The 25734-nt window shown below is 38.6% G+C and overlaps 1 protein-coding gene and 1 long non-coding RNA gene across 3 annotated transcripts in view; one reads left to right on the forward strand and one right to left on the reverse strand.

The window, feature by feature from the left end:
- Positions 1-25734, reverse strand: part of SLC24A4 (solute carrier family 24 member 4) — a 90760-nt gene that overhangs the window by 16284 nt on the left and 48742 nt on the right. Inside the window, exons 3-12 of one of the 2 annotated variants that reach the window (XM_051806639.1) lie at positions 18494-18570; positions 17203-17277; positions 15268-15352; positions 12196-12299; positions 11388-11462; positions 10410-10435; positions 9707-9760; positions 8565-8647; positions 3701-3870; positions 1814-1958 (exon numbers count right to left, since the gene is read on the reverse strand). In XM_051806639.1, the coding sequence (XP_051662599.1) occupies positions 1814-1958; positions 3701-3870; positions 8565-8647; positions 9707-9760; positions 10410-10435; positions 11388-11462; positions 12196-12299; positions 15268-15352; positions 17203-17277; positions 18494-18570 (894 nt within the window). Of the gene's footprint in view, positions 1-1813; positions 1959-3700; positions 3871-8507; positions 8648-9706; positions 9761-10409; positions 10436-11387; positions 11463-12195; positions 12300-15267; positions 15353-17202; positions 17278-18493; positions 18571-25734 lie in introns of both variants that reach the window. The other variant, XM_051806638.1, reaches the window with a different exon arrangement.
- Positions 1201-17256, forward strand: LOC127479571 (uncharacterized). The gene is made up of 3 exons (XR_007907602.1): positions 1201-1250; positions 4018-4111; positions 17222-17256. It is a non-coding gene; the product is annotated as an uncharacterized LOC127479571 (long non-coding RNA).

The following is a 25734-nucleotide window of genomic DNA, read 5'->3' on the forward strand; positions in this document are numbered from 1 at the left end:
ATAAGAATCCAACCAATAGATAATCATCTCCAGACAAAAGGAATAATAAAACCTGAAGGTAACGATGAGGACTTTAAACAATTGCCTTACCACTTCTACACAACTCTTTTGAGTTCATGTTGAACTTTTGCTCCATTCAGTATCACCTGTATCATCAGTGGTTCCACTCTGGCCTCTTATACCTCACTTATCTTTAAAGACTTTCTCAAAAATGCAGAAAAACTGCATTTAAAGAAGACCAATGACATAACTTATAACTACCTCCTTAGTTCAAAGCATTCTATCTATTGTGAATGTCACACACTTAGGAAGCTCTATTCTGAAATCTATTTTTTAATCATAAAGAAGCTGTCTGGAATGCGAGAAGAAATGCATGATTGCACCACAATAATCAAAACTTGTATCCAAAAACTTGTTAAAAACATCTCAGTTTAAAAATTTTTGCCAAGACATGCAAGAATAGTCAAGGTTTGGAACAGGCTGCCTGCTGAAGTAGTGGAATCACTGTCTCTGGAAGTGTTCAAAAAAAGTGCAAATGTGGTGCTTAGGGACACGGCTTAGTGGTGGACTTGACAGTGTTAGGTTAATGGTTGGACTCAATGATCCTAGAGGTTTTTCCCAAACTTAATGATTCTAGGATTCTTTGATTTTTTTGGATGGCTTGGGAAGACATTTTTGCTTCTTAAAAAGTTGTTTATTACAGTTTCTGTTATTATTATTACTGTTGTCATTAACACCGTGTTCACGTGCACAAGCATATTGCTGACTTGGATCCCCTTATTTCACCAAACAATAAAAGTAGTTTTTTCATTATCTCATGAATTATCAGAAGCCCATCTAGTGGACCTCTCTTCAGTGAATTAGTTTGTTTCCATTCTTCACTCCAAACCATAACTGCTGACTTCAAGAAGCTCCTGTGGGAGCACAGTAACATACAGTAACATAACATACAGTGTCATACAATATGCCTCGATGTTTTTTCAAACACAAACATCTCTTCTGAAATGATAGCAACTGAAGCAATGGGATCTGTAAGAAATTAGAATAATATACAACATGGCAAATTCTCCCTTCTTTTTCTCTGCATGACATTCATTTATGCCAAGCAATATTTGTGTTAACCAGTAATTGTGTGACAGAGGACTACTGGATACATGTCTGTGAGGGGTGATCTAATCTCTGCTGTCTAATCTCCAATGCATGTGGATGAGAGTCAACCCGCAATGTGACAAGGGTACCAGCATAAGAAGGTTGGTTATATACATATAGACCTTTACACCTTTACAGAATTTAAAAAAAAATTCAAAAGGTGAATATTATTAGCTATTCTAACAATTTTAAACACTCTTTCTCCCCTAAATCTTTCTTTCTCTTCATTCAAGAAGTCTCCCCTACAGTCACTAAATCAATCTATTATGTATTTATACACCTAACTGCCTCTGGCCTAGCCATTTTCAGCAGGTCATTATTAACTGTTGACTTCAAAATTACTAGTAGTGCAGTGCTCATCGGGTTGGTCTGGCATGTTTTTTTTTAATATAAACCTGCCTTACCTGCTTTCACTTAGCCTCTGGCAATTCAGCACTTCCACCATTATTGTCCATGGTGACTGGAAAACACTTTCCTAAGATCTGCTTTTAGCCACACAGCCTCCAGCCTAGTTTTACTGTCATCAAATCCAGCCTTCGCACAGTCAAACCAATCTCTTTCCTTCTTTCTCCCCACATACGTTGTCTTTTCTCACAACCCAGTGTTTGACATTTAAATTATCTTCTGTTTTGGTACTACAAACACCTGGAAAAGTAAGCCTTACCTGGAACTGAAAATGGAGTTAGAGTGTCCTGTTCATTTTCCTCCTCTTGGTTTCCCACAGGGATGTTTCCATTTTCAATGTTCTCTTGTCTCCTGTTCTGAAGTGCTTTGCTTGAACCATTGGCAGACTGGATTAACCGCTGACGCTGCACAGTGTCAAAGACAAAACTGCCATAGTTTGGAAAACATTTACTTTGTGAAATCTTAGTTTTGCTGTCTGTCCAGCCCCAATCCCATGAGCCATGAAGTTTCTCCACAAAGCTTTCCTTTCAGTCAGCAACAAACTTGTCAGTGGCCTACCTGTCTTCATCAGGCTAGTTTTGACCATCCACCTCAAAACTAATGGCAGGAGTCTTCCAAGCCATGATGGAGGAAGTTGTAGTATTTGTTCTTCCACACCATGTTTTAATGAATGTGGTTACTCTAAAGCACTTCTCACTCAACAAATCCCACTCAAACCGGCAACAGCACCATAATCTAGTTGCAACACTCAAGACATCTCTGCACCATTAGAGTTGGCTTATGAATGACTAATTACCCAGGAACTCTCCTTCTCAGATCCAACTGTTCTCCCTCCTTCTGATCTCCATTCATTGAGGTAAATGTAAACATTCCACTTTTAATTTCAAACACAAGACCAATCCCTGTTGCCCTTGTCTCAGTATATACTTTCCTGAAGCTCATAACTGGCCCTGCAGACATGTGTAAGACTGCTACAGTTCCAATAGACAGTACAACAATTACAGGGATAGGTTTTAAACATCAGTATATATATATATTTATGAACTGGAGAATGTGAGATGTAACAGTAAGTTCTTTTATTTAAAAAAAGAATATTTTTAGTTCATTAGATAATACAGGGCTGATAAACGACAAATGATTGCAAATTCTTAAAAAGTGCTCTGAAATGCCCTGAAAAATAAAGTAACTGCACAACATGTAAGAAAAATTTTGAAAGCACTATTAACACACTATAATGAAAAACAACTATGTGTCCTGTCTGATCTTCTTCTCTTGACCATAACACCACCAATCTTTCACTGTTTTACTGTTAAACTGGACTTTTGTTACAAACATATTAATGGTACTTTTAGTGGGGCATATTCACTATGCTGGGTAGACACATGACCCCTACTATGATGTTTAAATTCTAGAAACTTGCTAAAGCTTGTACTTCCTAACTACTGAAATCAATTTGTTTCTCAGAGTAAATACCTCTCGTATTTGATATTGTAGGAGCAAAGGATAAAATCCTGCCCTCACAGAACCCAAGGTTGGCAGGGCAAAAATTTCACCCCAAATACTTCAAGTAAGTTCAGAGCAGCATCATTTGGCCAGTCCTGCCACTTCAGCTTCAGGATATGGATCAAGCAGTATACAGTGGTGACAATATATCAAGTAAGAGTGAACTGAAACTGTCCAGGGCAAATTCCCCTCATGAAAATATTTTGGTCTATTTTTATTTTGAGCTGAGGACTACAGTGAATACCAAAGAGGCAGGTAAATCTCTGCAGTGATCCTGAAGCATTGCTAACACAAGAGCAATTTTTGTTGCACTGTTCATTATCCTTCCTTAGCCTGACCACTTTTATAATGAGCAAAACCAATTCTTGTGCTGCAAATAAATTCCAAATGTGCACACATACACACACACTTCCCAAAATAAACATTTTCTGTCAGGGAGATAAGGTAGTCCCTCCTTCTTGGCTGCTGTCCCGTTAAAACAGGCAGCATCACCAGTTTGGAATCAATCTTCAAATCTGCTGCGACACAGCTCTATTCCACCCCTAGAAACATGGGAGAATCTACATTCCAGAATTACTATGAGCACAGCTCTTTGGTAATCCCTCTGCCTCACGGTCACTTACTGTTTTCTTAATGAACCTACCTCATTAATGATGAGTCTGCTTGCCATCCTCATTCTGGTGCGTGGTCCAAACTTATTCGTAATCATAATCCGTAAGCCAGCTTCAGGGAACCGGTATTTGGGGGGACTGGAGCAGATGATCTCATCCACCATCATAACACTATTTTTGCCATACTGCTGTGTCCCCTTCACTAATAATCACAATGGACAGAGTTAGCAGTGTAATTGATCTTACCATGCTTTCCATCACCCAGAGTCCTTGTTTTCAGACTCAGGAGGGGGTAATAGTCATCTGAATGCTTGAATTTATGAGTGACTTTACTGTAATGTTTCTGCAGCCTGGTCAATCTCCTCTTCAGTTGTGCACTTTGTTCAGATCACAAGCTGGAAAGGGATTTCACTCTACTAAGGTAGCCACCAAGCTACTCTCAGGTAAGTGGGAGCAGTTTTTACCCAGCCATTCATGCTGTAGTGCCAGTTTTCTTTGCTTATGTCCCACTACGGTTTTGTACATCTTCTCTAAAAGCACTTGCACCGTGGCAGTGTAGACAGCACTCCTGAAACTTCTAAAGCTATCCCATTGGCTCAAGCTGCTGCACATCCAGGAGTCCCTAATGTTGTGCTCACTCCTTCTGGAAATCTTAACCAATATCTCTAACATAGCAAGATTTGAAACGATTAAAAACAATTGTCAGGAACAAATGTATGCTATAAGGAAGCCTTTGTTAATATAAAGGAACCTATACCAAGTTTCACCATGTTAAGAACACAGAGAGACAAAATTATATTGGGAATCAACACAAGTACATGCAAGGACTTCAGGAGCTCAACAACAAACCAATATTCTCACAAATGCTACAGACTACACACAGAAAGCAGAGCAAGGCTCAGCAGACAGGAGACATACCCATTTGGTGTTAGAAAGCAGGGCAGGAAATATACATATGACTGTAATAAATATTAATTATTACATATAATATTGTACAGGAAAAAAAATTCTTTGCTGCTTGCTTTCTGCTTTGCTTAGCTTGGCCTCCCCCTCTCCCTCACCTTTTGCATTGTTACTTACATTAAGAAGAGGAAGAGAATTTAGGAGGTAGAAGTGAAAGATAATTAGTGCATGGTTCCAGTCAGGAAGCAAAGGAAATCTAAGAAAACATTCAACTTAAACAACGGAATTAAAATGGACCTATTCTAAACACACAGTAGTCTATATTGTTATTCTTTTGCATTGTTACAGTGTTGAAGCATTTTTGTTTTTCACGAAAAAGATTGGATCCACACATGTACCTAAATCATGCATTAAAGGCTTTGCTGTCTGAAGCATCTCTAACATATCTGAAGTTGAAGAAATATATCCTCCATTATGATTCAGCATGAAAAACCTAGCAAGCTTTTAAATCACCAATAAACATCTGTAATTTTTAACCTTCAGCATTTGAGTGTCTTGCTTTGTTTCACTAAAATGGAGTTTTCAATGAGTACACTGGGGTCACCTGAAGTGTCATAAAGAGGTCTTTCATTTCACAAAGAAATGTGACCTACTCAAAGAATCCACTCTGTAGTCTTGTCTTTCAGCTTAGTATCTGTAATGCAGAATAGAACTAGCAGTAATTTTACATTTGCTAAATGTAAAGGAGCAATTATCCTCCCCCCACCCAACACCTAAACCAAATTAACCTCGCTGAGTACTGCAGCTGATGACACAAATAAGAAGAACATCCATTACCCTGACTCTTACAGTTTTCTGTGAAGGCATATATAGCCAGACATGCTTCCTAGGAATCCATCCCCACAGAAGAGGTTACCTAGGAACCAACCCTCACAGAGGAGGACTCAACCACATCAGCTTAACATTCGCTTTAGTTAAACAAAGAAAAAGAAATGTTTGACAGTAATGCTGGTAAGGCAAAAAGGCCAGATATTAAAAGTCTCATCAGATTAACTGCTCTCAAGTGAGTTTCTCCAAAGAAGTACCCAAAATGCATCATCTTACAATGTCATGAAAAACATGAAAGCACTGAAGTTACTCTCAAATTGTTTCCTAGAGCCCTAAGAAAACAGTGAGTAAATTGTAAGCAAACAGTAAACAGTGAGTAAAATACCATGATAAAAACTGATATAGAATACCTCACAATAAATAAATAAATATATATATAAGTAATTGCAGGTATTTTGACTTAATTGCAGCACATTGCTCTTATAATTTTCATAAAAGCTTTTCAGTCTGACTCTCTATGCCCATAAATATATATATACATTAGTCTCATATATATACATTAGTCTCATATAGTACGGACTCCACCTAAAACTTGTTTTAAGAAATATGAAACAGAGAAAACCCTTTTCCACTTCTCCTTTGTGATAATCCTTAGTAAAAATATCCACTGAGAACAGCTTTTCTTTTCAAAAATCTTACCTAAACATTCTGCTCATTACAAAGGCTCATCACCAACAACCCTATCAAAATCAACAGAAAGCTTCTTGATGACTTTAGTTCTGATCAGGCTCTCAGAAACCCACGTTTTTCCAAGAGTTTCTGGTTTCAGGTAGGAATTGAACCACGCCACCTGGTGGAAATTTGGGTTAACATAATAAAAGCCAAGGGCAGTACATATTTGTACTTTGAAAATAGGAGCAGTATTTACAAAGTACAACTATTTCACCTTTACCTGTGTGTATAGAACTCAGCCTTGAAATGGAATTTTTCTTACAGTGAAATGCTCTCCTTTTTCTCTCTGAAACTTGGGTGATGGAAGCTTTTATACTGTACCATAGGAAGGTCTTAAAAGTAACAAAACTTAAAAGCATAAAAGAGCTTTGCAGCGTGTGAACCCACCTTTTACCTGCACCCTGAGCAAAAGACTAACTATCCTTGGTAGAATGATAGTTCCTCACACCCAAAGCAACTGTTCCTTTGTAGGAAGTAATCAGACTTTTCTCCTGTGGAAAATCAGATTAGGGCTAGACCTATACCTAGGTGAAGCCAAGGGAGGTTTTTAGGTGGATCCTGAAAGCTACTAATCACTGGTTGAAGGTAAGGCAGAGGACGGCTCTAGTTCTCTAGTTCTCTCCCTGCTACTAGCAGTGCTCCTTTCTGAAAGCTGCTGCTGGAAAAGATGCAGCTCATCCTGTAAGATGTTAACTAACAGAGAGACACTGACATGTCATGGCATATTTTGCCTCAACAGGAGAGAGAAGCAAGAGAAAGCCATGTGATGGTTTTCTAGGACAGCTTCTTGACACATAAAGCACCCATCTGCAAAGCAGCTAGGCTAACACTGCCATCTTCCTCTCCCACCACTCACTCCAAATCCTTAATCCGTTCTTCCTCTGTCCTCTCTCATGCCAGGTACGTTTGCTTTCACACTTTGAACAATGGTCCCTGCAATGCAGCATGTATTTGTGTGGTGCTGGAGAAGGCAAAGGGAACCTGACTGAAACTGCAGCCCCAGTGCATCTTGGAGGAAAATTAGGGAAGAAATCTGCTGTGGACAGTTGCCAGGGGAGACACCATTCTCATGAGTCCAAGTTTTTAACAGCTTTCTTGCTTCTTTTCTGCATGTTCTTCACAAGTATTTAATAATCTTCAGATTTCCTGAAAAGGAAATAGGTGGACAGGCAAGCACTCTGTGCTGTCATCCCTTTACCACAAGGGCTAGAGAGGGTTCTTTCACTGGATCAACCTTTTCCCATATCCCCACTTAAATACACAAGCAACACCCACCCTAGGAGGTATCCTCTGAACCTTGCATGTATGCACCTTCACATCCGAGTGACAGAATTCACTGTACCATAGTCAGTGTTCACAAAAGTACATTATAAAATGAGATGGAAGTATTTCAAAAACATCTTCATTTAATTATGCTACAATGTCCTATGAGAAGTAATTTTAAATCAGTATTTTCTAAACACCATATCTGAGACCAGAGCAGCAGTGTGCTGTCACTGCACAAACCTCTGGTAAGTGACAGTACATGCCTTAAAGAAACCCCAATCTAAAAACTAAAAGCAGAAAGAGTGTGATTCTCTGAGTCTGCTCTAAATTCCTGTTTGCCACTATTTGTTATTACATGAGGACCTTTTCAATGCTACCTACATTGCTGATGAGCTCAGCCTCCTAGATGTTTGCAAAGAATACAGCAAGGAGACCTCACTTTTTAAGAGTAACCCAAGTGCTCAATCAATTACATGGTTTGTGCTTTGAAACTAGGAATGATTTTGCTCTACAGAGAAAGAGGGAATGGAATAGAAGAGGGATAAGACAAAGATAAAAAACAGGCTTACAAAAAAGGCAAAAATAGTCAGATATCTTTGCTTATTCTCAGTACCAGAAGCTGGATATCATCTTCTACCCTTTATGACAAAGACACAGATAGCAAAGAACCTGCATTTCTCTATTTTACATATGTGCTTGGCAATGTATACAGAGCTATTAAGGCATGTGAAAGCCAGTCTTCTGAGGATCTGAACTCAAAATGTAATCCCTCTTGCTCACTGATCTGCCCATGTCTTCTCCTTCAACATTCACATCTCTGCTTCTAGTTCCAAACTAATTTTTGAAGTGGCAAAAAAAAATTATTTCTTTCTCAGTGTTGTAGCTCATCACTGGAGATAAAAAGGCAGTAAAATTGCCAATGTGCAAAGCAGCTTGTTTTCAGAATATAAAAAAAATAAATCTTTTTTTTAATCTGGCAGTCTGACTACTGAATTATCAAGTTAACACTGCTTATGATTGAATAGAAACACTGTTTTGATCCACATAAAAGAAATAAAAAGGATATCTTGTGAACTATGCTTTTTCCAAGTCCTGTCTGCTCAGCCTTACCTTTCCATAGTAACGGAATGGATGGGTCATCACAACTAGAAGCATAATATTTATTACCATCTTCCAGCTCGTTGACTGTGTCACCATTTCCCACATTCTTGCTTCTAAGGGTGAAGAAATTTTGCATCCTCACATTGTACCTGAAAGTGCAAAGGAAAGATCTGAAAAGGTTGCATTTTGCATTTTCTTGGCGAATTTTTAAGTGTCTGAGAACAGCTTATGCAGGCAAGCAGTAAAGCCAAGATGCATGTTCTCTGACAACTAATGGGAAGTGAAGAGAAAGGACATTCAGTTCAGTGGCAAGCTGATAGGAAAGCAAGGACTGCACCTATCTCTCATGACATACAGCAAACTGCAAAAATGCACTAGAGCAGATTTAGTGAAGGCAAAACACTGGAGCTGTGGATTTTGGAGCCAGGACATTCACTATACAGCAGCTTCTTTCCTCCTGCATCAGCTCGCAATTCACCTCACTGTTTCTCTCAGTACTGTGTTCCCTTTGTGGGTTCTTGAGTATTTCCAGGACTGCTGACCATACCCTTCTAAAGACAGAATACATCTATTTTAGCACTAGGGTGAGATCTAAGAGGGCTGTCAATGAACTCTGCTAAGACTTGATGTAGGAGAAAAGCGAGTTCCAAAAGGGTGATTCGTGAGGGGAAGGCACCAAGCCATAAGCCTAAGCAACTTGAAATAGAAGAGTGGACTCACAGACACTTGAAGTAACAGTCAGACCTCTGACTCTCCTGTCAGAGGCAGTGACACAACAGAAGAACATGTCAGTATACAAGCTGCTATGAGATGGTCTGAAGATAAATACATGCTTAGCAGTCTGTCTGATGTTCCTTTACCTTGTTCTTCAGGGAGTACAAAATATGTGTAATAGCTGACATGGTGTGTGCTTACAATCCAGAGTACCCGGTGGACTTTTCATGTAACTTTGCATAAATGATATTTTCTCTCAACTTTTTCTGAAAGCTACTTTACCTTCGTGCACTATGAAAAGGATGCATGAAAATATTTGCTGTTGATTGAGCACAAATCTAGAAAGAAACTGAGTAAGCATGAAAAAACAAGTGATCTTACACAGAAACATGACTGGTTGTATTGTCCTAATGCAGGAAGGCCAAGGACAAAACCAGACCAAAAGAATGAAGGTCAGTTAACACTTAAAAGGCATACCAAGGAGAAGCACTTACTTCATAATAAGTATGTAGAATAAATACATAATGATGAGTACAAGGCTTTCCCACCTCAAAGAGACAAAAAGAAGTGTTAGAAGGCCATTTAAACAGCTGTATGCTTTATAAGTTTTATGTAGGAGTGTGCCTTAAACATCTGGTACAAGTCACATTTGTGTACACCAAATTCACATCATTAAGATTAGATGGTGTCTCAGCAGAATGAAGGGGGAAGCAGACTCTCAAGTTTCAATAAATGTGCAAATAAAATGCAATGCATATACTTCAGAAATGTGCAGACTGAAACCACAGCTACCCTCTGAGGATCATAATACCAAGGCCTTTTGTGATTTCAGTGCTGGAGCACAGGCCAAGCACTCTGAGAGCACTCTTTCAGAAGATGCTTCTGTTTTGGGACACCTAGCATGCCCATAAATGCCAACAGTCAGAACCAGAGCAGAGGAACTTTGGTTACCCTCTCTGCACATGTGAATCTTTAGGCCTTATGTATAGCCTCTGTACTTTAATGTTTCCAGGTTTTTACATTTTCTTTTAGTTTTCCCTGATCCTCATAAAAACTAAAACTAAAGAAAATACATAGATGTGAAATCCAGCTCATACTCTCAGTGTGTAGGAATAAAAGTCAATTACACTGGAACTCTATTTACTGATCAGCCTCATGGCAAATACAGAACTCTATGGAATAATTTACACAACTTACCATTCTATTTTCTCATCATATATGAACTAGAAGAAGGAGAAAAAAGGAAACACATAAATTGACCATTTCTCTGATCTATCTTGCAAAAGAGTCAAATTGTTTAGCAAATATCAGCCATATTTAGCCAGACCCACTCGAGTTTTGACCCTTTCTAATCAGAACTTCCACTGTATGGATTGTGCCCCTCACAAAACACAAACCTTGTGAAAAAGGCTTAGATCCCTGTCAGTGACAGTTATAAATACTATTTAGTAAAATGGCGCAAGCATGCAAAAGACAGCTATGTTCACACGTACCCACATGCCGTGCTGTGTAAATGATAGCAAAGTCATTTATTCTGGAGTCCTTTTAACAGTTAGACTAGTTTTAGCAGAAAAGGCAGCTATTTTACTTCTGTTCTTGGGCCAAGTGTTTATACACATTTTACGCCACCCTAGGTAACTCCCATAACTGAATACACAGCTGGTGATTCATTTTTACTACAAAATACAAACTGAGTGGGTTCTTCCCTGCCTTGACACCAGATACATTAAATGGGTACTACCCTGCTCTGGATAAACAAAGTGGTATCTCACCTGTGCTCTACTTGGAAAAACTTACCCAGAATCTGTGAAATAAAATTACTGTGTAGAAGCAAGAAACAGTCATCTTCCCTACTTAAAATAGAAGTGCAGCTCAAAATTTTTCACTTCCACAGCAAGCAGTACCTTAGGTCAGAAAAGAGTACTAACTGCACTGAGTAACAGTAGCCTGCAGAACTTTACAAACCGTAGGTACAAGATAAATGGACACTGATGGGCACGATGGACAAATATTCTGTGGGGCTGTATGAAATTTTCATATTTGGACCACACATTGTGGAGCTGAGCCCTCACTTCCAGATGTAACTAGAACTAGCTAAGAAAATAATTATTTGCCAGTGTGTATCAACGGTTAGCATTCTGGTCCTCCAAAAATTCAAGCAATGAAACTACTTACAACAATAAGTACGATCACAGATATCGTGTAGTATACAGAATCCCGGAACACAGCCCACTGGGTAAGACAAACCACCTGAAAAATACCACACCTTCAGCCAACAAAAATATTTAATTGTAAAGACAAAAAAAGGCCCATATCTTGCAATAGCTTAGGTGTATGAGTAAAATTATTAGTATTACTGGCAATAATTCTGAAACCAATCGCAGTTTTCTGCTAGCAGAAAGACATACCAGTCTGTTAGAAAACGGACCTATGACAACCACCAGTAACAAAAATCATATAAAAACTTCAATTAATTAAATACATTTCTTACTAATGATATTTGATTTGTTCATAATTTCAATTGTAAAATACACTTTATTGTACTGCAGCAGATCAGTGGTTCCCTCTTCATTGTATTTGTATCCAATATATTGGACTTACTACCTGAAAAAATATGATACACAGTTTAACCATCTACTCAGTAGATGGAAAAAATCTCATGCTTGTGTCCTAGATTCTTTGGTCATCATCAGTAACAGAAAGGATCAGCATACGCCACCAAACAGTTGACTGTAAACACATTGTATTTTATGAAGAGGAACCAGTTTTCTCTTTTCCTCTGCATGCTACACGTTCAGAGTGCTGAAATTACAGTTGAACTTTTTGGAAACATTTGCTATTTGTAAAGCATTTGCAAATTCTTTCTAATATTTGACATTTTTCACAACACCATTTTTGTCTTTGACTATTTTTTTAACATTTTCTCATGGAAACCTGTGAATTGTAAGCAACTGAACTGTATAAAGATAAATATCTTACTAACCTGTCCTGCAAACAATCCACAGACACCAACAATGCAGAGGATGTTGAAAACTGCTGAACCAACAATGGTCCCTACTCCTACATCTCCGTGAGTGATAAATACACCTGCAGAGGGAGCAAAACATACATAATTACCTCTATCATTTCATTTTAGGTCACTTAGAACAAGTACTACTTGAAGAAATTGTTCGAAAGTTTAACCAAAGCAGGTTTCATAATTAATGCTCTCTTTTCTGTAGAATAATTTTTGCTTTTAGTCTAACTAGCAGCTCCCCAGTTCTGGTTTAAAATATCTACATATATGCTTTTATTAAAAGTAAATGATTTCCTAGCTAGTTAGTTCAACAGCAAGTTCTGTTTCATAGCTTGATTGTTAGTGGTGCAGTAATCCATTCAAAAGAGTATAAAACATCTCCAGTCAGTCATTAGAAGCATGGAATTTATTTCCAGTATAATAAAGCACAGAAATCTTTCTCCCAGGTGAGCAACCAGATAACATTCGCTAAAGTTATATGATTGCTAAAGTGAGCCCTAAAGGCTTACACTTCCTGTTTTTTAGTAAGTTGGATGTGAGGTTATGATGCATTCCTTTAGACAGTCTTTCCCTAAAGTTTGTAAAAATGTCAATCAGGATAGCAGTAGAAAGACAACAAAGGCTTTACTAAAGACAGATTTATCTAATTTAAGCCATCGTGCTGCTAGAAAGCTACAACCTAGTTGCCAAACCTGGTTGGACAAATCCCATGATTAGCAAGCTGCTATCAGTGGCTACAGGCTGTTCAGAAGGGACAGGTGAGGACAGAGGGGTGGGGGCAGTTGCCCTCTACATCAAGAAATGGATAGACTTCAAAGAGCTGTCTCTGAAGAATACCCACAAGTGGGTTGAAAGACGAGTAAGAATTAGAGACTGAGCCAACAAAGGGAACCTCATTATCGGTGTCTACTACAGGCCACCTGATCAAGGGGAGCCTACTGACAAAGCCTTCTTGCTCCAGCTACAGGAGGCATCACACTCATAGGCTCTTGTCCTGCTAGGGGAACTTCAACCATCCAACATCTGCTGGAAAAGAAGCATGGTGAGCTGTAGGCAATCCAGGAGACTCCCGGAGTGCATGGAGGATAACTTCTTAAGCCGGGTAATAGACAGCCCTACCATAAAGAATCCAATGCTGGACCATTGGTCACCAGTGCATGTGAGACTGGAGGCAGCCTGGGCTGCAGTGATCATGCAGTGGTGCAGCTCGCAGTCCTGAGGGATATGGCTCAGGCAAAGAGTAAAGTCAGGATGCTGAATTTTAGGAAAGCAAACTTTCAACTGTTCAAGGAGCTAGTCAGTAGCTCCTTGAACTTCAATAGAAACTGCCCACAGGGACAAGGGAGCAGGACAGAGCTGGATCTCAGGATGTTTTCCATAAAGCACAAGAACTCCCAACAACCATGTTGAAGGTCTAAGGAATCAGGAAAGGAAGGCAAGACACCATCATGGCTGAGCTGAGACTGCTGGTCAAACTAAACAGCAAGATAACCTTCCACAGGCAGTGGAAGCAGGGACAGGTATCCTAGGTAGAATAGGGTAGTGGTTAATGGCTCAGAGTCCCCATAAACATTGGTGATAACTAATGTCCCTCAGAGGTACATATTGGGACAAGTAGTGTTTAATATCTTTATCAATGACATAGGCATGGGATCGAGTGCATCCTCAGCAACTCTGCAGTTCAACATCAAGATATGTAGTGCAGTTGACACACCTGAGGGACAGGATGCCATCCAGAGGGACTTGGACAAGCTCAGGAAGTGAGTCCATGTGAACCTCATGAGGTTCAACAAGGCCAAGTGCAACATCCTACATCTGGTTCATGGCAATCCCTAGTACCAAAACAGGCTGAGGGATGAACAGATTGAGAGCAGCCCTGTCAAGAAGGACTTGGGGGGTGCTGGTGGATGAGAGGCTGAGCATGAGCTGGCAATGTGCTCTTGCAGCCCAGAAAGCCAAATGCATCCTGGGCTACATCAAAAGCAGCGTGGCCAGCAGGTCAAAGGAGGAGATTCTGCCCCTCTACTCTGCTCTTGTGAGGCCCCATCTGGAGTGTTGAGTTCAGCTCTGGGATCCCTAGCACAGGAGGGACACGGATCTGTGGAAGCGAGTCCAGAGGAGGGCCACAAAGATGATCAGGAGTGGAACACCTTTCCTGTGAGGACAGATTGGGAGAGTTGAGTTTGTTCAGCCCAGAGAAGTGAAGGCTCTGAGGAGATCTTGTTGCTGCCTTTCAATACTTGCAGGGATCTTAAAAGAAAGATATGGACAAACTTTTTAGTAGGACCTCTAGAACAAGGGGTAACGGGTTTAAATTAAAAAGAGGGTAGATGCAGAATAGATAAAAGGAAGAAATTTTCTACAATGAGAGTGGTGAGATGCCGGTACAGATTACTCAGTGATGGCCCCACCCCTGGAAACATTCAAGGTCAGGTTGGATGGAGCTCTGAGCAATCTCATCTAGTAGGAGATGTCCCTGATTATTGGAGAGGGTTGGACTAGGTGACCTTTAATGGTCCCTTCCAACAGAAACCCTAGAGCTGGAGGCAGTACTCTAGGTGGGGTCTCATGAGAATGGAGTAGAGGGGCAGAATTACCCCCCTCGACCTACTGGCCACACTTCTTGTGATGCAGCCCAGGACACAGTTGATATTCTGGGCTGCAAATGCATGTTGGGCTGCACATTGACAGATCATGATGAGCTTCTCATCATCCAACACCCCCAAGTCTTTTTCCTCAGGGCTGCTCTTAATCCATTTCCAAATATATCAAATTCTCTCTCAGGGGACTTCAATGAATCTCTCCTTTTACTTCCTGTGTTCAGAATGAGACATTCCTCTCTATGTTTTGAGAGGAGACTCATAGTTTCATGAGATATTTTGAGTAGTTAATTATACCATGAACCACAGACTAGCTGACAGCTGCAATTGCTGATTATAAATTGACAGAAGAATGGTAGCACTTTTGGGTACCTGTGCTTGATCTGCTGCTGATTTTTTAACAGCAGATCTAATAAAAGATTGTGTGTGGGCTCCATACCTATAACAGATGCAAACAGTTCTGGAGTGGAGCTCCCTGCTGCCATGAATGTGGCTCCAGCAACATCTTCACTCAAATGTAGTTTCTGGAAGAAAACAATTGGTAATTTCAACACTGCTACTGTATTTACATTGTGGAGTTCTACAGTTATGTGTGTAACTGAATAGTCAATTGTGGCTTACATGCAGCTGATCAAAGAAAAGCATCTCTGCAGATTCAAAAAGATTGTAAACATCTCAAATTGTTTTCATTAATTTACTTTTGAAACTCTAAACACAATCATTCAAAAATTAAGGGCAACTCTTGGGGCTTCTAAAATTTGAAAATAAAAATCCATACAAGAAAAATATAATCTCTGTGAATAAATCTTACTAACAGCTGGCATGATTCTGGCTTCACTTAACAACTGTTAATCAAAAGTGAGTCCACTGACACAGATAAAATTAGTCCAATTAGACACAGAGGCCTGTGTATGGTAGACAGATCTATTTTTATGAGTGTCTCTTAAGCTCTAATAGGATATAGATAACCTAGAGTTCTCAGACCAGCATAAACATGCATAGCTTCATAAGTGGGCTGCATCAATTTAACACCATATGAAGATCTATCCCTTGAACTATAAACAGGTTTTATGGAAAAGTTTTTCCTTTTTGAGAGTCTCTAAGCTCATCTTTAGTACACTATTTTTCCTTCAAGGATACAAAAGTAATCAGTGACAAAAGGACAAGTATAAAAATACTGTATTTTTCATGCAATTTGGCTGAAACCATTCTGAGCTGATGACAATGGCACGCTACAGAACTTGACAAAACATAAACACAAATTTGATCTGTTACTAGTCATACTGTTGCAGGATCTCAAACCTAAGTGTGCTATCTGAACTCTTCTAAGTTGTTTTAATGTTCAGCAGAACATGAGACAAGAGGTAAAGATTTTATGAAGGATCAGTAACCAGTAACTGGTACAACCAAAGTGGTACAATTTAAATATGGTGTCTAAGGTGCACACTGAAAACAGAACAACTGAAGGGAAAGATCTCTATTGAGTATTTTACTATTATTGACCACCTCCCTTATCTTCTATGTGTTCTTCTTCTGCTAAGTGTAAGTACATAGCTGTAACAATAACAGAAATTTAGTACATATAGCCATAGGAAAAAAGACTTTTTAACTAGCTAAAGGAGTTCTTCAGAAAATGGTCACTCATATTTTTGTTTAAAAACAAAGCAGATGAGATTTTCATTTTGCCCTCAAAAAGGAATTAATATCTATATTTGTACTGTGTATTCATTTCATAGTAGTTCACCAAAGTCTTACTTAACATTTACATGCCAAGTATAAATTCTACCCTGTCCCCATCAAATCACTGAATTAGAATCCCACGTAATTTTTGCAAAGTCTTCTCAACAATTACATAAAGGCATAATATTTACCTTTTTTTTTGCTTAAAAAATGTGTATTCTCTTTCCATATCAAACCATCACACATTCTCCCTTTTCTCCACTTTATGCTAGAACCACATACACTTCCTTTGTCCTTGATGATACAGTGGTAGAAGTGCAATTAGATTTGCATAATACATTAATTAATCTATTTATGATTTCTTTTCACAAGTGACTATTAAAACCAGGAGTACAATAATAAACCCAACTCATCCATAAGCCATATCTCTTCTAGCTACATGCTTCAGGTATTTTAAGAGTGAGTTTTGCTATCTGATCTCATTAAATCTCTGATTTTTTCTGCTTGAGTGTAGCCACGGAACAAGTGTGCACAGACCACAGGTTCATTTTTTGATGGAAGCTCAAATCACTTGAAAAGGATCAAGGCCAAAAAGTTGACAGGACTGAACTGCAAACAGCGATCACAAAAATGTTTGATTCTGTAATATTCTCTACATAAAATTCCAAAAGAGTAAAAAAGTTCTCTAACATACCTCACAAATTTTCTCTAAGGATGGAACAAAGAAGTCATCACATACTATGGCCAAAGCATAGAACATATAAAGAGCCTGTAAAGAAAATAAATTCAGAAAATGCTTCAGATTTTTCCTGTACATGAAAAGAGGAAAAAAGGTAATGCTATTTTTATTCAAACTAGCAGAAATATATAGCTTTACTTTTTATTCCATTTCAAATAAAAATCTCCCTGCATGAAACCAGATTTTTGAATGTAAGATTTAGTTTAGAATAAGAATGTTTGTCAGATTCTTGAATGTGAAAGGTACCACAGTTTGACAGAATAGGGTGCCACAACAGACTTCATATAAAGAAAAGCAATGGATAAGACTTACGAAGTTACATAATCATCTTCTATATTTTCAATTAATTATCAGACCAAGTAATTAAGTAGAAAGTAATACCAAGTTGACTAACTCAGGAAATAATTACAATAATACTCAGGAAATAATTACAATTGGAAATGAGCGGACCCTGGCCATGCATCACTGCACCAAAACTCCTGGGAATGATCCTGGTTCCCTGCATACATGTGATTCTCCTACTGTCTTATGTGGCTTTCTGTGCTGTGCCCATGCAGTGGGCCTGATCTTGCTGTTGTCCATCAAACACAACTCCTTCTTACCTTCCCTGAGCTGGGAATGAAAAACTGGAGCCTGCAGGCCTTACTTGCTTTGTGTTTTCTACAATAAAATGTAAAACTCCACATGATACTTTCTATATTTATTTTGAGTTGTTTTTAATTACGATTGTATCTTTTGCATAGAGGCACAAAAGGAAGGAAAGAGACACAAGAATCTTCTACGCCATGCTAAATGTGTTTAATGAAGGAATCCCAAACTCTGTCTATATAAAATGAAATACAAGCAGAAGTCTGTGATCCATGCTGCCATGATTTTATCTCCAAGAGGATGAATGAGTAGGCATTGCAAATTCAGACTTGCATAGTTTTCCTAAATAAATCATAGAGTCATAGAATTGTTTAGGTTGGAAAAGACTCTTAAGATCACCAAGTCCAACTGTTAAACTGACAATACCAAGTCCACCACTATACCACGTCCCTAAGATGTCACCTTTTAAGCACTTGTACTCTACATATAGACATATTAGAAATACTGAAATCAAAGTATTAGAAACATGTTGATATATACAGAGCTCTACTTAGTAAGGTCTCTAAGATGATTAATATCTTATTAAAAATTAAAAGAAGAACAAAAATAAATAACATAAAAAGAAAACAAAAATTAAGCACAGCAGAGAAAAACTTACAGCAATGATATGAAGCAGAATTCCTCCTTGCCGACGTTCTTTATTTGTAAAGATATCTTCAGGAAATTCATGAATGGCTAAAAGAGAAATATACTTTTTAAAAAAAAAAAATTACAACCTTTATAAACGGAAGAGTGAAAAATAAGGATTAATCTGTAGAAATATATGATCAAACATGAGTGTCTCTTCTGATGTATTACATTATAGTTTGCCATTTCAGAATTTCTTTTCTTCTCTGCAGAAAAAACAAAGAACTGATATTGAGGTACTATTATCATCGCTCCAGTGACTTAAACTAACCTCCATTGTACTAAGAGTTTCACATTCTTAAAGCCTTATTTATACTATCATCTCCTCTGTGATAGGCACAGGCACAACAATTCATCCTGAAACAATATTTCTAACTTTCTGTCTTATTTGAAAAATAATGCAATGGTTGTAACCTTCTATCAGTCTCTTAGCTATAAACTATAGCATTCTGCAGTCTTGCAAATCATTTCACAAATACTAAAGTGATTCCAAGCACTTTTTGAAGAAAGTCTACTACCTAAATCTGTTGAAGGAAGGAATGAAGCATAAATGGTAGGTGAACAACAGGAACATTCAAAGACATGAGTTTGGGGATTTCTGACTGTGACTGACAAGACAGGCAGGGATAAAGATCTGCGGTGCCTCAGACAGGAGTCTGGGAAGTCTAAGGGTGGAAATTATTTTACAGAATTATAAAGGTTGGAAAAGACCTCTGAAATCATAGAGTCCTACTTTGAATGAACACCACATGCCAACTAAACCATAGCACCAAGTGCCACATCCAGTCATTTCTTGAACACTTCCAGGGATGGTGACTCCACAATGTTGCCGGACAGCCCACTCCAAAGCTCAACAACCCTCTTAGGGCAGAAATTCTTCCTGGTGTCCAACCCTCACCTGGCTACAACCTCCGTTCAGGTAGTTGTAGAGAGCGATAAGGTCTCTCCTGAGCCTCCTTTTCTCCAGGCTAAACACCCCCAGCTACCTCAGCTGCTTCTCCCAGGATTTGTGCTGCAGACCCTTCACCAGCTCTGTTGCCCTTCCCTGAGAATGCTCCAGCACCTCAATGTCTTTCTTGTAATGAGGGACCCAAAACTAAACACAGTACCTGAGGTGCAGCTACTGCTGAATACTGGAATCCACTGGAATCCAAATGAACTGAAATCAATAAATTATTATTTAGAAAGGTATGTTCCTTCCTACAAGGAGTTGCAGATGTAGCTTGACAACAAGACAAGCTCCAGAAAGTTCTAACAAATTTACCATGCTATACTGAATCGCGGCAAAGGAAACAGGGAATATATGATCACCTTCCCCATATTTAAGTCTGCCACATTAAAGAAATGCTTAAGAGCAGAATATATGATATTTATGCTGTCCCATTTTAAATTTCAATGCCATATTTTCTCTATTTTTGATATAATTCTGCAAACAATAACCACAAACATAGAAAAAAAAGAAATTGAGGTATGGTTGATGTTTTTTAGGTACTAAACTTAAAACACACTAACCCAGCCTTATTTTCAGGAAACGTTGAACTGTAACTCTTTGAAGATTAGACTTTTTAGAGGATCTTAAATTTGAGTTACCTGTAATCACCAAACACACTTGAAAATCTTAGCTGCAGTGAGAGGAAAATCTAATTTTAAAGACCCAAATGACTTCTCATCTACTTAGTCTTTCAGTTTTAGATAAATACAAAAGTGTCTCTTCTTATCTGTACTACACACACTTACATATATTGCAAATGTCTAGCTTGACAGATTCGAACAGTTTCCCCATGTAAAGTTGAATATCCTTTACCTCTCTTTTTTCCTTAGTGCCCACTATCATAAATATATTATCTTTGAATTAATACAGTGGCAACAAGCAGTGTTTAAAACCCTATATACATAATTCATTCTTTCCTTTCAAAATTTGAAGTTACCATTTTATGAAATCTTTCTAAATCCTCTAACTTAGTATTTGAGAACCACTATACTTTTGTTAAAAATACTAACACTCTGCAGAATATTTAGCATAAAACAGACGTTCAGTAGCAATGACTGACTCTAATTCCATTATTGATTTGCATTAGGTTTTCCATTAAGATCTAGTCTTACTGTTATATTCTGACTGGAACCAGTAACAGCATGTGGTACTGAATAGAGCTTTCCTTTTCTTTTACATCTCAGATAACAAAAACTATACACAACTGTAGTAAATTTCGCTTGGGTACTCCTGAATCTGATCCTACTCCTAGGGAAACGTTCTATTCCTGGTCCTCCTATTGTCACCACCAGGAAAAATGAAAACAATAGTGGAAATAAATATATAAATACATCAGCACAATAGCACAATAATACCCCATTGCTCACATTCAAGGGTATGCAGAATACTTCAGTGACTAAAGACTATCAGCACAACAGTTTCCAGGACTAGCTTCAAGAAAGTGGTCTGAGCTGCTACAGAACTCCATTGTCTTCAAGGGCCACGATTTGCCCTGTAATGAGATTTGTGACCTTATGGAACAGTCTAAGAAAACAGCACTGCCATACAAATGCCAACCACACTGTAAATAACAGAGATTTGCCTATCAAGCCAAACAAATTCAAGTACTTCTAAAACCAAAATATGTGAATAAAACTTCCTCCTTTTTGTTTAGTTTTCATCACTGTTACTATGAGACAACAAAAAGGATAGTGGAAATATACATAAACCGGGAGAAAAGTGGTTGCATTGTAGTTTTGAGACAGACACTGTATTCACAGCTGACATTCTTACAAGTAAGCACCCAAAGCATGTGGTTTTAAATAAATTCTGCCTATTAACAACTGATATTAACTGAAGTGATTACTAACTAAAAAAGCATTAAGGAAACTTCTCCTTTGGGAGAAAAGACCCAGAGCTGCTGGCATCTTACATAATATGGTTGTTCTTACATCACTAGCTGAAACCATGCCCACATGGATGTATTCAGGACACGTATACTATTTTTTGTACTGCATCTCTCATTTTGTCCTCTGCCTCCTCCATTCAAGATGCAGCTGTGAGAATACACATATTCCAGCAATGCACTAGGACAGGAAAGAACAGAGCCCTGGCCCAAGTCTCTAGCAATGATAACAGGACCCTGCACATGAGGTAGATCCTTTCACATAACTGGATGCAAAGGTTTGCGGCTCCCATCACAGGTATTTGTGTCAGAAGCACCATCCCCTTTATTCCCACCATACAGCAGAGGGAATACATGCCTGTCCCCTAACCTTGCCAAATGCATGTGCTACCTGGGAAGTATTACCTACCAGGTAATCTCATTCAGTTGACTAAACAATATTTCACAGTATAACTCAAAATATTTCACAGTATATATATGGTCAAGTCAGTATAAACTGGTTTTAAGAAGCATGAACAAAAATCACTATCTTTCTAATACTTCTAATGGGACTTCAGTTACCCACAGTTAATACTAAATAGGAAATCAGAAGTCCAGAAGATGGCAAAGGTAAGAGTCAGAAGATAAAAATGAGCCTAGACATCTGATCACAAAACAAATACAAACCATCTTCACTGCAAACTGTCTTGCTTCAAATATAGTCTGGTGATAATAGTATTAGTAATAAACAATTACGTGTAATAAATATCTGCTTGCCTCGCAGAGGTAATATTAAATGAATTAACACGAAGACAACTTTTCTCAAAGATAATGCTCCTCTCTACACAGAACTCATGGCATGCAGTTGTTCTCACAAAGAGACACTATAAAATCTTCTTTAAAAATAAGGAAAATGAAACAATGCTCTGGAGCTTTTTTCCTTAATGAAATGGCTATCTACCAGTGAGTTCTAAGGCACAGTTTGGAGTTCTTTGGTATAAACATTTGCTGTCTTTATGGCTTTATTATACAGATAATTTTAGGTTTTGTCTGTCATCTATAAGTTCTGTATACCTCATCTACATGCACTGTTCTTTATTTACTAGCTGTAAATAAAATGATTTTATTATTTTAAATAATTATTTGTTTTTCTTACCTACTGCTTTGATAATCTGGTTTCTCAGAAACAAGTTGTTTGGATTCCTTTGTATCCTAGCTTAGGCCTGGGAATTCAACAACACTGAACTGAGAGGGGCAGTGGTATTCCCTCATCTGTTTAAGCTGACAGAGAGGATATGGCTTTATCAGAGTTTGAGAGAGCACAGCCTGCCTTCACAGTACAATGTGATTTGTGTACATGGCAGGGCACCGCTCTACTTCACACAGATATTTTCTCATATATGGGAGACAGAGCTATCTCGCTGCCTGAGTGGGAGCTACATCTCCTTGGTTTCTACTGAAAAGAGACAGAACAGATGGGAGAAGGAGATGAAATGAAGAGCAGTACATCTAATGGGGCTAACCTTTGCCAAAAAAAGGAAGGGAACATACACTGATCATCTTAAAAGCAGCTAGAAATCCAGAAATATTTATCCTGCTGGTACTGTTGCAAACTCGTGGCTGCTACAGCTCATCTTATCCAGCACAGATTTGAGGAGGAAGGGAGGGCACTAAAAAGCCAAGTCTATATTGAAATTGCCATCGTTCTGCAGCTCATTCCCTCTCTCCAATCATGAAATGAGTGGGGAAACAAAAGCAGCTTATCCAGCTACGACTTGGAGGGGACACCACCACCTTTTTCTCTGAGTCATGGACACAAAAAAATCCTTTACTATGGTATGACAGAAAGGATGATTCACTGTTGATAAAAAGCTCTGACTGAGCTGTCTGTGGCTAAAGAGCTATACAAGGCATGCAAATAGCACGCCTCAGAACAGAACCTAAGAGCAGCTGCACAGCATAAGCTGTCTGCATGGCTCTGAAGTGCTGGCAGGCAGCAGCTGGGGTAACCCTGGCACGCCAGTGACACCTGCCTGGATTTAGGCTGTTACCGGATTAATCCCGGGTGTCGTCAGAGCATTGTTCCCACATGCCCTATCCCTACTGTGACAGGCAGGCTGCCAATGAAGTTAAATTTCAAAATCTCCTAAGCCTGACAACCATCTCAACAACCACGTGGATCTGTGGTTTTATAACCTGCCTTGACATGTGATTTCTTCACCTTATTAGCAGTTGATTTACTCACAACAAACATGCCAACTCTTAACACCTGCTAAGCATTCAACTACATGCAAGCCCACTACAACTCTTAAAATTTTTCCTCACAGGGAAAAGGAATCTGTAGATGTTTGAAGGAAGATGTGCAATTGGCTCCTGCCTTAGCAGGAAGGGGGTTACTCAAATATATGCAGAAGCCCACTGCCCCTTCTAAGCCTGCCTCTTGCTCCTCTGCCCACGTTCCTCTGTCCCTTGAGGACATGTTGCATTTACAGATTGCAACGCCTATCCCTTTGCCCTGGCCTTCAGGGATTGCTGATCATCAGATGCACCCAGGGCACAGGTATAAGAGGAAGAAGGACAGACAGAGACAGAATTACATACTTCCACTTTTATCCCCTTAATAATCATATTCACAAGCCAGCTTGAATATTTCAAATTTGTATTATTTGTTTAAGCACTGCAAGCAGCTTTAGGCACCTCTGCACTTAGTGTATTTCAGCTTATATGCAACTCCCTTTTCACATTTCAGATCCTCATCTTTCCAAGGCCTGGTGTTGTGTTCATACATATATAATTGTGCCTCAGTGACAGTGAACAGACTCATTATTGCGTGAGCTTCTTTATGTCTGTCAAGAAACTGCATGCATTGTTACCTGGTGTCAGCAGCAAAATGTCAACAGTTTGTATGACAGGAGTTGAACTTGCCACAGACTTCATGGTACTGCAACTTGCATTAATTTATAATTCTTTACTAATATAATCTGCTAGAAGATTTGACTGAAAGCCGAAAAATCAACACTTCTTCCAACATCATCTCCCCGAATGCATAGGGCCTATATCAGTTGAGTTGCAATGAACAGAATGTCTTAGAATCACTCTTGTTTTCAAAACATTTGTGACTTTAGCCCATACTGCTCTTCCAAATCAGTGCACTGGGAAGATTTTTACAGAAAGATGGTAACAACTTTGAAAGCATCCTGAAGGCAATGGGAGAAATTCCTCCCATAATCTCTTTTCCAGCAATGTCAAAAGGGTCCTGTCATGTTTCATGTATTAGCTCAGGTGCTGAAGTGGTGACAGTTTTAGAAACGACTGTGGTGACCTCAGTACATGTAGGTAGTCTCGGGGAATGACATAATACACTCATCTGATCCTCTTGCACAACCAGTGCACTGTCAATATTGTGACAGTAATTGTGTACTTTAGAAAAGAACAGCAGGTTATTTTTGCTCATAGAAAAGTATTGACTTGTTTTTGTTATGTATTCTACTGTTAACACCAGAAACAAAGTGAACCCAAGGATCTTACCATCACAGTGAAACTATATTTACTCAAATATAAAATGTATCAGATGAAAGTCCTCCTTTTTAATAATACTTCCCAAATTAGATATAATAAATGTGCCATAGTACATTAAAGGTATATTTTTAAAGAATTACAGGAAGCCTAAATTAATGAAAAAATATAAATCTCAAATTCTAAAATAACCCTTTCTAAAATCACAAGCTAACATGTCCTTAACTCTAAATTGTCAGTGAAGAAAAATTGTATACTCAGCAACTGCTTTTATACATGAAAACTGGTAACTTATAAATCTTACAAGGATCAAAGAAGACATAAATAACATTTCACTGTTAAAGTTAGATGCCCTCTGGAAAAAACAGGAATTACCAAGCTTTAAGCTCCCATTCCCATTCCCAGATGTTTCCAGTTTTCTGTAGCAGGATAACATGTGGATTTTCCCTCAAATACTCAGTTCAACTTCCACTGGATACTAACCTAGGCACAGTGTTACAGCAAATCAGGAACGGGCTATTCAAAGAAAAACACACGTTTACTTGAAAAATGCTGCAAGAACACTTCTGCAGAGATACCACTTCAGTAAACTCATTTTGTGCATTATACTACCTGGACAGAAACAAAGCATCCAAACAAAGTGCAATAAAATCATATGAAACACCCAACTTCTTTGATAGACATTTGTGCATCCACGTAATGTGTGTGATGTCAAAGATCAAGCTTTCTCTTTGCAGGCAAAGTACCATATGGTGGGAGGCACACTAAGCATCCTCCTCCATAGCCCTCACCTCACAAAAAGCAGAATTATGAGCAAATTTTATCTTTGTGGTATATTAAT

The sequence above is a fragment of the Manacus candei genome, unplaced genomic scaffold, assembly GCF_025592945.1.
Source record: "Manacus candei isolate 608988 ecotype Guabito, Panama unplaced genomic scaffold, ASM2559294v1 h1tg000067l, whole genome shotgun sequence".
In the NCBI taxonomy this organism is placed as follows: domain Eukaryota; kingdom Metazoa; phylum Chordata; class Aves; order Passeriformes; family Pipridae; genus Manacus; species Manacus candei.